Source organism: Papio anubis, chromosome 4 (assembly GCF_008728515.1).
Source record: "Papio anubis isolate 15944 chromosome 4, Panubis1.0, whole genome shotgun sequence".
Lineage (NCBI taxonomy): Eukaryota > Metazoa > Chordata > Mammalia > Primates > Cercopithecidae > Papio > Papio anubis.
The window spans coordinates 14,373,562-14,388,827 of record NC_044979.1 but is presented as its reverse complement, the minus strand read 5'-3'; the positions used below and the strand labels follow the sequence as shown (position 1 = coordinate 14,388,827).

The following is a 15,266-nucleotide window of genomic DNA, read 5'->3' as shown; positions in this document are numbered from 1 at the left end:
TCAGTGTCCATTCCTTCCTGAGCTCCTGACCCCTCGTGCAGACATCTAGGGAGCATTCTCCATCTTTGGTTGTCTCTTGTTCCCTCCTCTTCCCACATCTCAACCTATAACCAAACCTCCCTAGATTGGCACCCAACCTCAAATGGTAATCATCAACAAATGCAGGAGGTAAAATTGCAGTCTATGGGGGAGAGTTAAGCATGAAATGGTTGGTGATCATTTTAGGGGGGTGATTTCTCAAGGCGCTTAGCGAAGTGTCTTTTGGTGCCTCTGCAGGCTGGGGTGGGAGAGACAGAAAAGATTGTGGACCCTTCATTCTGGCCCAGTAAGGTCTGGGCCATTACAGTCTGGGGATGCTGTCATGTCCTCCTGTGCGGGAGAGAACTGTCTACTTGCTATCCTCGGAGTGCTCCTCGGGCCGCCCTCAACACACACACTCAAAAGAGCTGTGGGAAAGTAAGTCATCGTTCACAATCCTAGAGAAGTGACCTCACTTCTCTAGGATCAGACCTCTCTAGCCTGATTCTCAGGCTTCTCTTGTGATCCTGTCCCTACAGGGCCCCACTTCCAGAGAAAGGCCCAGACTCAGATTTGCTCAGGGTCAGTCATGGGTTTGGAAATAGAATATGGTTACATGTTGGGACTGAAGGAAAAGCCCCAGATGCCCAGTTCCTTCTTCAGTGGGAGAGATGGGCCCAGGGAAGAGGCCCTCCATGTAGTCCTGCCCAGTGGTGCCCACCTGAGAATGGCATCCAATAACTGCTCAGCCAAGTGGAATAAAAGGAAGAAAACGGAGCTCTTCATTAGTGTGAGCGCGGAGACACATCACTGAGACACATCACCACAGAGAAAACCCCAGGACGGACTAGTTTACTGCTTACGGTGGACACTCCAGCTCATTTGTCAAGCAAGGGTAGGAAACAAACAAAAACACCTGATACAACATTCAGAAGTAACACAGGCCACCTGCTTCCTTCAGGACCCCCACACGGAGTGTGAAGAAAAGGGAAGGGCCAGCCCTCTTTCTTCCTTCTCATATCAGCAAGACGAGCCTACACAGGGGAAACATCTGACTCTCCCCTCAGTCTACAGAGTCCACACTCTTTCCCAAACCTCCAACCCCTGTCCTCTCAGCGGGCCTAATCCTGTCCCACCAAGCAGCCTCTTTTCACTCTTTGACCCCCCAACTAGGGGACATGGCTATTTTTGTCATCCCCTCTGGCCTCCTCCAGTGCTGAGGGCTGATCAAGGGAAGCAGCTGGCGGTTCCTCTTTTGCCTTGCTGAGTAAGAGCCCAGTCCCTGGTCTGGCCCCTTCAGGCAGCCAGGAGAGAGCTGATGAAGGCTGCCTGCCCAGAGCCTGGGTGCAGGGAGCTGGAAATAGATCAGGAAAGTAGCCATCCCCTCCTGGGGGATGCCCTGGAGCTTGCGGGCAGAACGGACCAGGGAAGGGCAGCTCTGGCAAACAGGGGTCACTCCAGGAGGCTGTGCCTGTGGGGTCAGAGGGTGTAGGATTACCAGACAGGACCGACAGTATCAACTATCATTAACTGTGTTCTACAACAGATCCCCCCGTGCCCCAACACACACAGACGCAGCTTAGGACCTCAGTGCAAGTCTTCCACCCTTAGGACACAGGCTCCAGCACTCGAGGTCCTGTGGTTTAGTAACATTGACACAAAGCGAACCATGGATCAGGCCAATGCTGTTTCATACACGCAACAAGGAGACCAGGAACCACCTGATCTTGTCTCCCCTTCTGCTAGAATCTAGTTTTAATATGATAGATGTTTCTGGGATTTCAGAGGTCCGAGTGGCCCAGCAGAATATTAGCTGCCATCTACTCTAAGCCAAGTATTTTCACTCCTGTTGTTTATAATCCTCACCAAATCCCTCCCTGACATAGAACTGAGTCCCATTTCAGAGTCCCAGAAACTGAGACTCAGGAGAGCTAGTAACTGACTGAGCTGGATTTCAAACCTGTTTTCCTAATGCCAGACTCCAGAGTTCTCTGCTAACTCTCCCTGTGCTCTGCAGCCGCTGCAGAATTCGAGGGAGAAGAGCTTCATAAACCGAAGGTTTTATTCACCACGCATGACCTGCCTCAGTCTACCCTCCAGATAACGTGGCTCTTTGTCCCCTCCCACCCACCTTCCTCAATCCCAAGGGGACCTTCTCTCCCAGCCCCAACTCACCCATATTCCCAGCAGGGGGCTGCATCAGGATCTGCCCTGAGGAGGCACCTGGGCAATAGCCCTGTGACGTGCCCCCGCTGGGGCCACAGGGAAATGTAAACAGAGAGTCTTCGGGCGGTGGAAGTGTCAGTGAACTGGGCATGGAGAAGGGGAAAGTGGGGAGGTAGGGAAACTTGGGCTGAGGGGACTGGAAAAGTGGGGGCTGTGGAGCCTGGGAGAACTGGAAGGGTCCTGGCTGGTTGCTCTGTTGGTAATCCTGGGGCTCCAGCTCTTCCAAATATGAACAGTGGGGTGGCAGGGTGATGCTGCAAGGACAGGGGAACAGCTGGTGAGGTGCAGGGGTGGAGGAGCTCCCTATTCCTACTACAGTAGCTGAGTCCCTTCCTCTCAACTCCTTCTCATCTCCATGGTGACCCCAGCCTTGCAAGGCTGCTGCAGCTGCCTCTTCTCCTGCCTCCTGCTCCTAGCATCTTGCCCTTGTTTCTGCTCTATTGCTGTGATCCCCTAGGCCATTCCCCAGATCCCCTTATCTCTTTCATCCCCAACTCCTGTACTACTCTGTGCTCCCCTCAGTTAACCCTCTTCTCTCTCAGGGTCTATCTTCTCTCCATGTACACCCCCACCCCCGCCCAGATAACTCGACTGACCTACCCCCCGTAGGTTCCTTACCTTGTCCCCCAGGACCCACAGGGGCCATCCTTGTTGCTGCTGTCACTGCCAGCAATGTCCATCAGCAGTGGCATCAGTTGGGGTGTGTGGACAGGGCCAAGGGGGAAAGGAAGGTCGGCCCTTCGCACAGGTGGGGGACTGAAGAGTGGGGGGGTCACCACCCTCTGAGCACCCTCACTGTGTTGGGTGGGGGCCAAAGTCTGGTCAGAAGTCAGCAGCATGGGGGGCTCTAGGAGCAGAAAGCAAAGAGGGGCTATAAAGGTAAGGGAAATGGGAGGCATGTTTGGCATTGCTGAATGGTAGACACAAGACATGCCAGGTCCCCCTGAATAGGCCCTGCTGGCCGAAACACTGGAGGACTCCGGTCACTCCCACCTCCATCAAACAAGGTCCATCTTCACTATCTTTAGTTGCCATTTTCCCCCAGCTCTGAAGGTGGGAGCTCACCTGGAAAGGTATCCAGAGGGGACTCCTGAGGGAAAGGGTCAGGCTTTGGCTCCATGGGCACAGCAGGTAGGAGCTCAGCTGCAGAACTGGAGGCAGGAAGAATGAAGACTGTAGCTTTGGTGGTCTCTGGATTTGCCCAGGCGATCATTGCCAGGAGAGACACCAATTCCTAAACTCTGCCTCCTACAGAGCATTGGCAACTTCCCAATCCCATGGCAGCCAAAATCCCTGTAAATCTTAGCTGGCAACCCCAGGACTCATGCCTAGCCTTCCAATGCTCTCCTTCTAGACCCTCAGGATCCCAGCTTGGACCCCACTTCTACCCACAGGGATGATACAGAAAGAGGAGGAATTCTGACCTGCATTGACTGCTGGCAGGGCCAGGGGCTGCAGCATTGTCCTTGTTTTCTTTCCCATTCAGTTTCTCCATTTTTCGCCACTTGGCCCGGCGATTCTGGAACCACACCTACGGGGGAAAGGTGCTTGAAGAACTGGAGAAGAGGGGCAGAGACTCAGGCTTAGGTCCTGTCTGTTGCACAAGGAGCTACAGGGCTTTGGAAGGTCACTCCAGCACTCTGCTTCTGAGGCCTCTGTCAGGCTGGTTTTATCAAAAGTCTGCAGTGCCTTCTCCTAATGCTCTCAGGCTGTGGCACTCTGGAAACAGTCAGGGACACAGCCACTTCTGAGGCCTCAATTCAGCTTCTACCCAGGCTGCCCCTAAGCACTCACTCTGCAATTCAAGAGTTTCAATGGTGGGCCCTCCGCCAATCCACCCTTCCACCAGGGAGCCAGCCCCCTTTACCATGATGCGCTGGGGAGTCACCCCCACCGTCTGGGCAATCTCTCGGCGTTTATCACTGTCAGGATAGTGGTCTTCTTGGAATATCCTCTCTAGCTCCTCCAGCTGATCTGAAAGAAGAAGAAACTTGTGTGAAGAGGACAAATGCCAGTGACAGGCAGGCAAAGAGAAAGAGAGACGCTCACCAAGTATCTCTAACAGATGGGGCCACTGCCCCTAACCCAACACTTTCCCAAAGCCTTTTTCCTATTGGGCTGGGCCTTCTCACTCTTGGGTGCTATAGCCGAGAGCGGTATGTTTACTTTCCTTACTTTTCTACCCTGGTCATTTTCTTTTTTTCTTTTTCAGACGGAGTCTCACTCTGTCGCCCAGGCTGGAGTGCAGTGGCGCAATCTCACCTTATTGCAACCTCTGCCTCCCGGGTTTAAGCGATTCCCCTGCTTCAACCTACCAAAGAGCTGGGATTACAACAGGCACAGGCCACCACATCTGGCTAATGTTTGTATTTTTAGTAGAGGCAGGGTTTCACCATGATGGCCAGGCTGGTCTCCAACTCCTGAATTCAGGTAATCCACCTGCCTCGGCCTCCCAAACTGCTGGGGTTACAGGCATGAGCCACTGTGCCCAGCTCCAACCTCATTTTCTGATGTGATAACCCAACCTTCCCTCTGAGGGTCAGAGATAGTGGCACTACCATGGCCCAAGAGAGAATCCGGGACAAAGTGACGTACAAACTAACCACATCCCTCGGGTCTCCTGGGCGTAGATTCTTCGCACAGCCCCACCTTTTCCCAGGATGATCCCAGATCTCTTCAGTTTCCTCTCTTTAGGGACTTACCTGAGCGGTATAGGGTTCGTGTCTTTTTCTTAAGTTGGCAAGTCACTTCCGGGGGCCCCTGCTTCTGGTCTTTGTTTTGGTTGCTCTGTGCCAATGTACTGAGGAGGTTGGCCAGGTGGCAGGGCCCCCGGCCTGACCCACAGGGCACTGGGTTGTGTGTGGCACGGGCTGAGTTAGGGGCACCAGGAGATGATGTTGGGGCCAATCCCGTGGCGTTAGGCTTTTTCTGCTTCCCAGGGGCTGGAGAATAGGACCTCTTTCCTGTCTTCACCTCGCCCACCGGGAGGGAGCAATCTTCCCCCGGTGCCTGGGGCCTGGAGCGGGCTACAGTTCTGTCTTTGTGGAGAGCCCTGGAGCGGGGGGGCGGGCACGGTCTCCCAGCATCAGCCCCAGTGGCTTCTCCAGAGACTGCTGGCGGCTTCTTCTCTCCTGAGATGGTGCAGGAGGGTGGCGGTTCCTCACTCGGAGTGTCCTGAGCATGAGGGGCTGAGCCCCGGAGCAGTTCCTCCTCCCGGGGTCCGGCAGCCAGGGCCTTCTCTGCAGCTTCCTGGCCTGTGGGGAGCCAACATCCACTGACCTTCGCATCAGGGAGAAGGAAGAACTGGCCAAAAGGAAATGTTGCTTCCTGCTCTGCAAACGGTTTGATCTTAAGCTTTAATTTGTCTACCTATCAAATGGGGTAATAATTCCACACTTACCTTCCTAGCTTGACTCTTGTGAGGATTAAATCAGATAACCCAACTTCTTTCAAAAATCTAGACAAATGCATGCAATTCTGAGAAGGCCTTAGTTCATAGTATCTCCTAATTTGGGAGTGTTCACTCCCTGTGAGTTCCCTTTTTCCCAGACACCAGGGGTATGAGTTTGAGGGACTGTTCAGGTATCTCCAAGGGATCATGTTGGGGCTGGGGGTGGACCAGGAAGACAAAGAGAAACAGATTGACAGGGATTCTGCTTCTCCCAAGGCGAGATGCTGTTCCTGCTGCATCATTATTAACATAGGCATTATTGCTTGGAAATGGGACAAGGCAGGATTCGATCATCTCCAGCAGCTGAGGCAAGAACATCAAAAGAGATAACAGGGACAACCACGGAACTCTGTCTCTGCCAACCCTACTCAGCCCCATACAGGCCCCCCGACCAACCACCACCCAGCATGTCCATTTCCTCCCGCTCCCTGCAAAGCAGAATCTCAGTCTCTGGTCAACCTCTTTTTCGAGTAAGGAAACCCAGCTAGAACTAAAAACCCTACCACTTATCCCTAAAGCTTGGCTTCCTTTCTTTGAGCTGACTGATGCATCGGGAGCTTACCATGTTCCAGGCATGGCACTAAGCACCTTTCAAAGATTAGCACAGTGCATATTTAACCTCTGCGAGAATGGCACTGCTAATATTCCCTTCTAACAGATGAAGGAATGAGGATGAGACAGCAATGTGTCCAAGATCACACAGCACCCTGAGCACATACTCTGTGTACTTAATCACAACATGGAGTCCTTCCTGGGGCCATCAAATGGTCCCCCCACTTTCACCTCCCAACTGACTCATAACTCCAAGAACCCTGAGCTCAGGGAGCTGCTTTATCATTTCCAACTAAATTGGAACATTTGTAATGAATGCTTAGTAACGACTAAGCTATTGTTACATTAATGAAAATTGCATGAGATAGGTCTTAAGGAATAACTTTGTTGTTGTTGTTTGTTTGTTTTGTTTTGCTTTGTTTTTTTGAGATGGAGTCTCACTCTGTCGCCCAGGCTGGAGTGCAATGGTGCGATTCTGGCTCACTGCAAACTTGGCCCCCTGGGTTCAAGCGATTCTCGTGCCTCTGCCTCCAGAGTAGCCGGGATTACTGGTGTGTGCCACCACACCCAGTTGATTTTTGTATTTTTAGTAGAGATGGGGTTTTGCCATGTTGGCCAGGCTGGTCTCCAACTCCTGACCTCAGGTAATCCAACAGCCTCGGCCTCCCAAAGTGCTGGGATTACAAGCATGAGCCACCGCGCCTGGCCGTAGGAATGACTTTCTAACAGAGTGTCAAGGAAGAAGGTCATGGTCAAGGGTGCCCTTCCAAGTCCCTTCCTAGGACACAGGCTGGACTCGACTTGCATGAGAGGGTCTGGGCTGGTGAAGAGGATGCACAGGCCTCTATGGAGTGAAGGGACAAAGCTGACTGGTGGTGTGGGGAAGCAGGGACAAATTTGTTTTACAGCATTTTAGGAGAGCTTGTACTGTAGCAAAAAGCCTGGTACCCAGCACTGTGGGTGCTCCGTAAGCACTTGTCCTATGGGAGTGATGTGCCCTTGTAAGAAGGGGACGGGTGTCAGACCCCAGACTGGAAGGGTCCTGGGGCTCCCAGGGTTCTCTCCGTAGGGCGCTGGGAGATTGGAGGAGGGGGGATGGGTTGCAAACCCAAAGCTCAGGGGCAGTGAGGTCGGCCTCCTCCCACCCTACCCCACCGACTCCACCCGGCCCTTGGCCTACTGAAGCTCTTAGGTCGGCTAACGCTGAACTGGTGATCACAGGCCCCCCCAATCCCACAGCCCCCAAAGCCTGACCCCCTCGCAGGACAGGGTCTCCACACTCACCCCGCGGTCCCTGGCAGGGATCCTCTGTGGGTTCCATGGCCTGGACTCCCGCCGCCGCGGCCGGCCCGTGATGCACAGGCGCGGCCTAATGAAGCCTCACCGGGCGGGCAGGTGTGCAGCCCGCACGGGCCGGGCCGGGGGAGCCGCAGCCCGAGGCTGCTCCCCCTCACCCCCACCCCCAGGGCGAGGCCGGCCCGGGAGGCTCGGCTGGGGCAGCTGCGAGGGCGGGGAGGACCCGGGCCTGGGCGCCGCCTGCTCGGCTCCCCCCAGCCAGGAGCCCAGGCCCAGGTGCGGGTCTCCTCCAGACGGCCCCTCCCGCGGCGGGGCTGTAGGGCGAGGCTGGGGCGAGGGACGGGAGCGAGGCTACCCGGTGGTCTTCAGGGGGCTGGGCCCAGCCGTGGGGCTCGCCCACACCCTAGGGAGAACTCAGTCCTGGATCGTGGCTAAAGCGCTTGCCTGTGGACTGTGGAAGGCGATTTCTAGAGCCACTCCTCAAAGGGGAAGCGCTGGGTTGCCCAAATCCCATGCTAGGGCCCCTCCAAGCCTCAGTATTAAAGAGTTCAAAGTCCCCTTCCTGATTTTGTTTGTTTTTGGTTTTGAGACGGAGTCTCGCTCTGTCACCCAGGCTGGAGTGCAGTGGCGAGATCTCAGCTCACTGCAAGCTCCGCCTCCCAGGTTCAAGCAATTCTCCTGCCTCAGCCTCCCGAGTAGCTGGGACTACAGGCGCCCGCCGCCACGCCCGGCTAATTTTTGTATTTTTAGAAGAGACGGGGTTTCACCACGTTGGCCAGGCTGGACTAGGACTCCTGATTTCAAGTTAACCTCCCGCCTCGGCCTCCCAACGTGCTGGGATTACAGGCGTGAGCCACGGCGCTCGGCCCCGGTACTGATCTGAGGGTCTCCAGCGCACAAGCGCTGCACCAGATGATGACGAAGGAGCTGAAAGAGCCACAGACTCCGTAGATCGGGTGCAGTCCACAGAGGAAATTCAGGTACAGTCAGAGGCGGCCCTGCCAGGGACGGTGTGGTCACTGTGTTCCCATCCATTTGATGTTTCGATTTTATTCTCTGAAAATGGAAGGGACTTTCTATAGGGGAGATCTCACGGCGGGGGGTGGGGGGGAGGAGCCTTATGATTCCTAGTTCACGGAATGTTTCTTACCATCTTTATACAAGCAAAATCAGAATTTAAAAATTCTTGCCTCTTCTCCTGAGCGGGGAGGGGTAGAAAGCGGGAGGGCTGGTCAGATAGAAACAGGTGCTTGGAGCTGGGTGGGGAGCGGACGGCCGGGAACAGAATCCAGGTGTTTTGCTTTAAGGATTTAAAAGACTCTGGACACCACGTGCTTTCATGCTGAAATCAGCTGTGGGTACATTTTCCTATTCCTTTAATTGCCTTGAGGGGCTTGGCCTACACATGTGGACTTTGGAGGATGGTGAGAGATTTAGTTCTTTCTGAAACACAAAAATGTAAACTGACTTCGAATATGATCAAGACTTCAGGCATCCCCTGTTTCATTCCATGCCTTCCATAACGTGGACAGCCTCTGTTTCATGAGGCGTTCAGGCAGATGGGGCCCAGTTTCTCTGCTAGAAATGAAGCATTCCAGGACAAGTGAGCAAGGAGTTATGGGGCACTGACGTTGCTTCCAGGAACATTTGATGATGAAAAATCAGGACCATTTGGTGGTGGCATGGTAAATGGAACCCAGGCACGTCCTTGCTCACAGATGCTTACCGGTGGAGGGGAGATCATCAAATGATCATGTCAGGATAGTGTGGTCAGTGGTGAGTTAGAAGTATGAAAGGCTATGGAGTATGAAAGTATGGAGCATGGAGGAGCAGGAACCCCTTCTGGACTAGGATGGAAGCTTCTTGCAGAAGGCGACACGTGGGCTATGAGCTGTGGAGTTTACCACATCACAGTCCCTCTTAAAACCTGACAGTGACCCCTGACTGCCAGCATGAATGCCAAGCTCTGAGATCTGGATCTTTCCCCTGGATCCTCAGCTCCCCTGTGTTACCCACCGCGGTATTTCAGTGGTGTTGTGTGTGTCTTTTTTGGCCTAATGTTTCTCAAAGAATGTTCTTAAAACCCCCTGGATCAGAATTTCTTAGGGAATTTGTTTAAAATGGGGGTTCCAATCCCCAGAAATCGTAATTGGCTGGTCCAAGGAGGTACCCAGAAACATCCATTTGAAGCCCCTCAGGTAATTTTTGTACATTGCAGAGTTTGAGACACTTTTAGACTTTGCAAAAACAAAGTCAGTTAAAACTATCCTGTGGATAGGAGTAGGGGCAAGGGATGGTAGGGGCCTGTGTGGGGAAAGGAAATGACCTTTTGTCCATTACTGTGGTGTCTACTGCAGTGAGAAGCGGGGTGCAATTAATTTCTTAACAGATTATCCTATCACATTAAACTGAAAATAAGTCATCCTTCTCTGCCATCGTTAATGTTGTATTTCCTCTCTCTGGCTGACTCCTCTCTGCCAGGGTGAAGGTCAGAAAGCAAAGATCCAAATTCCCCATAGGCTATATGGCACCCTTCCGCAAACTGTGAAAGATACAGGTTCTAACTCTGCAACAGATTGGCATAGGGACTTAGGGAATTTAAAATATTGACATTTTTTCCAACTGGGCACAGTGGCTCATGCCTGTAATCCCAGCACGTTGGGAGGCCAAGGTGGGCAGATCACCTGAGGTCAGGAGTTTGAGACCAGCCTGGCTAACATGGTGAAACCCTGTCTCTACTAAAAATACAAAATTTAGCTGGGTGTTGTGGTACACGTCTGTAATCCCAGCTACTTGGGAGGCTGAGGCAGGAGAATTGCTGGAACCCAGGAGGCGGAGCTTGCAGTGAGCCGAGATCGCGCCACTGCACTCCAGCCTGGGTGACAGAGTGAGACTCCGTCTCAAAAAAGCAAAAAAAAAAAAAAATTGGCATTTTTCCAAACATAGAAATGAGGGATTTTTTTCCCCACAAATAATATAGTTGGATGTTTTTGTTTATTTACATGAAGAATTTTATTGGCTGCAAGTGAATTTTATCTAAGACGTACATTGCATGGGAAAATGTCTGATGAGTTTTGTTGGGAAGGTGTTGTGTTTTTGATATATCCTGTTAAGTCATATCTTCCATGGATCAACTTCAAATGAGGGAGGTTTGTCACGGAGGTTAAAATACTGGCTAGATGCAAAGAGACAGCTCAGTTGTATGGAGGACAATAAGGTATTGTTTTAGGGAAACTTGGGGCTATTTCTTCCTAAGTCCTGTTTGGTTGCATTTCATCTTTGGGATCAGCTGACTAGTTCATAGACTAACTCAACTTTGTTTAGAGGACAGGGAGGTATTTTTTAAATTTTTAATTCTTTTTCTGGTTTCTTAGTTTTCAGAGCCAGACTTTATACTATTACCACCATGTACTTAGCAAGCGCCATTTCTTCCAAAATCTTTTTTTTTTCCTCACAGATATGAGAACACCAGAACAAAAAGGAAGGTGTCTGATACTAAAAAAAAGTAGTTAATTTTTTTCAGTCTGTGAAGAGTAAGTGAAATAAGTGTTCTTGGTTCCTTCTCCCTCTCTCTCTATAATGAGAAAAATAAGCAGAAGAAGGCGGCTGATTGAGAACATTTTTTGAAGCAAAACCACAAGGTAATGTGTTCTTGTTCTGTGGGCCACACCCCAGTGTAGGCAGCGTCAGGTCATTGGAAGACCTAGGACCAGAAAGGCAAGAATAAGTTGTGAAAGACAAGCAGAAATCTGCACCGGCCCTGGCCGGAGATCATAGTCACAGCAAGTATGGGAGGTCAGGGCCCTCAGAAAACCACCAGGAAGAGATGACATGTCCAAGGCAGAGAGAGCGAAGGGAAGCCTGAGCCAGGCACATGTTCAGGGACCAGCACTGCCAGAGCCTGGGCAAATGGCCGGATGATTGGATAGATACTGGGGACCGATGACAGGGAAAAAGTGAATGGTCCCAGAGACTGGGAGAGACACTGGCAACTGCCAAAGTCCCTGCCCAGGGGCTTCCTGTGGAAATCCCAGAAAAGGATGGTTTCAGGTTGCCTGTGAAGGGAATTAGGAACACCTGGCTAGAGTGGAAACTGCCGGGCAGGGCGAGGACAAGTTCTGGCGTGAATTAGCGTTGTAACTTCTAATGCCCTTGCCCCAGACACTCAGGATAATGTGCGTCTAACAAGAATGGTGACCGTGTTTTAAATATTTTTCTGCTGCTGCTAGTGTTTGCAATTAATCGCCACTGCTGGTGTTTTGTAATTTAGAACATACTTTCACATCCGTTCTAATTCTTTCCTCCTGATGTGCCTGACTTTTGCAGGCACTTTGTTCTTTCTATTGTATTCTAGTCTTCTCCAGGATTGCAATCGCGATTGCTAATTACAGCATGGCATACAAGGACCTCTCAAAACCCAGCCCCAACCTTCACTCAGGCTTCCTGTTTGGCTACCACCACTCCCCTGCCCCCACAGTCTCCCCTACTCTTCCAGATTTTTGTTCCAAGCTTTTACCCCTTAGAAATGGCCATGCCTTCTCAGGGTCACTGATCAAGCTGTTTATCAGCATGAAACATCTTTTTTTTTTTTTTTTTTTCCGTGGCAAAGTCTTACTCATCCTCCAAAACCCAACCCAAATATTCCCTTTCTGGGGAAGCCTAGCTCAGCCTTCCACAGCCAGAATTAACTGCTCCCTCCTAGGGCCTCCCCTTGTACTGTGTTTACATTTATATTACATCACTGCTCACAGGCTGAACTGATCAGGGCTTTGTGTATTCTCCACTGGATTGGGAGTTCTTAGATAGTAACATGCATCTATTCATGCCCGGTGCTTTCTTCTTGCTTTGTAAGTATCAACTGCTTGAGTTCTAACTACCCTATGCAGTTCTATTATGTGGTTATCCCCATCTTACTGAAGACACTGTAGCATAAAGAGTTTAATACTTCTCCAAAGGTGACAGTGGCCACCTCAGATTTGAACCCAGTTACTGTAGTTTCTGCCTGCACTCCTAACCACTAGCCTCCACTGTTTATTTGATTGTATCCATCACTTTACTGGCAGAGTGAATCCTGCATGGGGGATGGGTAATTGTTCAGTGACGAAAAGTTGACCATTGCCAGGAGTTAGGGAACAGGGGAGTGAAGTGGCTGTGAGTTCAAAAGCATAGCAGCAGTGATGGAACTGTTCTGAATGTTGGCTATAGCGGTGGTTCCACAAGTCTACACACAAGATAAAACTGCACAGAACTAAATACACACTAGTGCATGAAAACTGGTGAAATCTGAGTAAGGTCACAGATTGTATCAAGTCAGTTTCCTAGTGTGGTATTGTACTGGCGTGACAGAAGATGTAAAACAGGAAAAGGGAATATGGAATCCCTGTATTATTTCTTACAACTGCATGTGAATCTACAATTATCTCAAAAAGCAGGAAAAAAGTTGATCCTAGTGTTCTGACCACAAGTTTGGTTCTCCTGGACTTGGTTAAATATAATTCACAGAAATAACATTTTGGTATTGTAGCATTATTAACCTTTGCTTTTGATGGTAATTTTAAAATATAGATTTAAATGATACCTACATATTTAACAGGGCTGTGGGTAGGCAAAGTAGAAGAATTTATATCTAATTTGTTCTAAAAGTAAAACAATAACATGTCTCATAATAGGAATGCAAATTTATTAGAAAAAATGGCAAATACTGAACAATGAAAGGAAAAAGATGATATTTCTCATCAAACAACAGTATCAGTTATTAACAATTTGGCATATTTCCTTACAGGATTTTTTCCATTATTGCTGTTTTGTATATGATTTTCATGATTGTAATTACACTCCATATATAACTTCAAGCATTTCTTCCTTAAAATGTACTATGAAAAGCACAGTTCTGTATTGTTTCGAAGTCTTCAGAATTTATTGAGTGTCAGTACTGTAATTTAACTATTTTCCGACTGTTGGAGCAATCTTTTTAACTTAAATATTATACATTTTAAAAAGTTAAAAAGGCAAATTTGAAATAAAGCTTATATCTTTGTCCCGTAATGGCTTTTAAAAAATAAACACCTCTTCCACTTGGTTATTGGTCTATATATATATATATATTTTTTTTTAATAGTCCCAAGCCCGTGAGAAGCCCTGAAGTTGTATATTTCACAGGAATAGACAGGCTGCCTGGCTGGTAAGTGGACAGCTAAGGGTAACTTCGAGAAGAGTTCTGGGATTTTGAGTCATAAAGTTGACAGCCAGCAGGGCAGCTTAGCTTTAGTGAGAGGCAAGAATGTCCCTGAACAAGGTATTTTTTCCTCCTTCGGTATCTTGGGGCTATACCAGTGGCTTGATAGATTTTTCTGATGTTTGAGTCTGAGGTCAGTGGATCCCAAGGGGGTGCTCTGCCAAGAGTCCTCAGTGTATGGGAAGACAACTTTGTCTTCTGTCCAGAGTGTGGTGCTCACAATTTTGCTGTTGCTTCTAGGACATGAGCTCACTCTCCTGGGCTTCGAAGCCATCCTTGTCTCTGGTGTCCCAGGTGCCCTCCAGGTCTGGTGATGTTAGTGTCAAAAGGAGAGCAGTGTCATGGCCAGCGGGTTCCTCTATCCTTTTGGGGCAACAAACTTTAGGCTCACTAACTTTACGGTGACAATCCTAAATCTGTAAAATTGAAGATACTTGAGCTTGTCTTTAAATATCTCCTTTGCTTGATGTCAATCAAGGGCAAGAGCAGTAGTGTGGGTTAGAAGCTGGGAGCAACTTCCTTTGCATGGAGGAGGGAATGGTGAAATATTAGGCTTGCGTTTAGTGAGGCGTAGAGATTAAACAATGATAGCAGACTAGATTGATTACCTGACAAATAATTAGGCCTGCAAAACCTGTCATTCCATTGGTTGGAAGGAAGCAATCAAACTGGATAGGCTATGAGATCCGGCCTGTGTTTTGCAAAGGGCTTCTGATCGTTTCTGTTTTACAAGCTGCATTGCTGCATGCTGCACATGTTATTAAGGTGGTGCAAGGGAGTGTAGGTTGTGAGTGGGCAACCTGGAGCTCAGTTAGGCTCTCATTCAGAGCAGTCATAAGGAAAAGGAGAGCAGAGCAACAGAGAGGAAGAAGCCATATTTGGAACTAGAGATGTACTAGATATTATTGGATATGCATTCTTGAATCAGGAGACCTAGTTTATGATCTGAACTCTTGAGATCCTCTTCCAAGGTCCAGTTCTTCAGCTTCTCTGTTGATGTGGGCTCCTGAGCAAGGGAAACACATCTCTCAAACTTAACCTGATTTTCAAACTGAATTCCTGATTCGCACCCCCAAACTTGTCACTCCTCCTGTCCTCCCGATCTTTGTATCCTCCACCCAACTGGAATCATCCTTGATTTCTCTCTCACACACAGTGTCTGTAGAAACTGCCAGATTATTCCTGTTGCCCTTTTTCTACTCCCAGCCCACTGTCACCAATTTTCCAGAGACTTGCATGTGAAAGTCTTAAAATGTACATTAAGGCCGGGCGCCGTGGCTCACGCCGGTAATCTCAGCACTTTGGGAGGCCGAGGCAGGAGGATCATGAGGTCAAGAGATGGAGACCATCCTGGCCAACATGGTGAAACCCTGTCTCCATTAAAAATACAAAAAAAAATTAGCTGGGCGTAGTGGTGTGCACTTGTAATTCCAGCTACTAGGGAGGCTGAGGCAGGGCAATCGCTTGAACCTGGGAGGCTGAGCTTGC

The 15,266-nt window shown here is 49.7% G+C and overlaps 1 protein-coding gene across 1 annotated transcript in view; it reads right to left on the bottom strand.

Annotated features, from left to right (window-relative positions):
- Positions 1-853: 853 nt before the first annotated feature.
- The window catches only part of NOBOX (NOBOX oogenesis homeobox), a 34,270-nt gene continuing 19,857 nt past the window's right edge, over positions 854-15,266 (bottom strand). The window contains 11 exon segments of the mRNA XM_031664957.1: positions 854-1,489; positions 2,194-2,498; positions 2,863-3,091; positions 3,310-3,395; positions 3,669-3,775; positions 4,112-4,218; positions 4,947-5,518; positions 5,769-5,851; positions 8,419-8,512; positions 8,514-8,541; positions 14,032-14,188. Of these exon segments, the coding sequence (XP_031520817.1) occupies positions 1,188-1,489; positions 2,194-2,498; positions 2,863-3,091; positions 3,310-3,395; positions 3,669-3,775; positions 4,112-4,218; positions 4,947-5,518; positions 5,769-5,851; positions 8,419-8,512; positions 8,514-8,541; positions 14,032-14,188 (2,070 nt within the window). The 3' untranslated portion in view covers positions 854-1,187.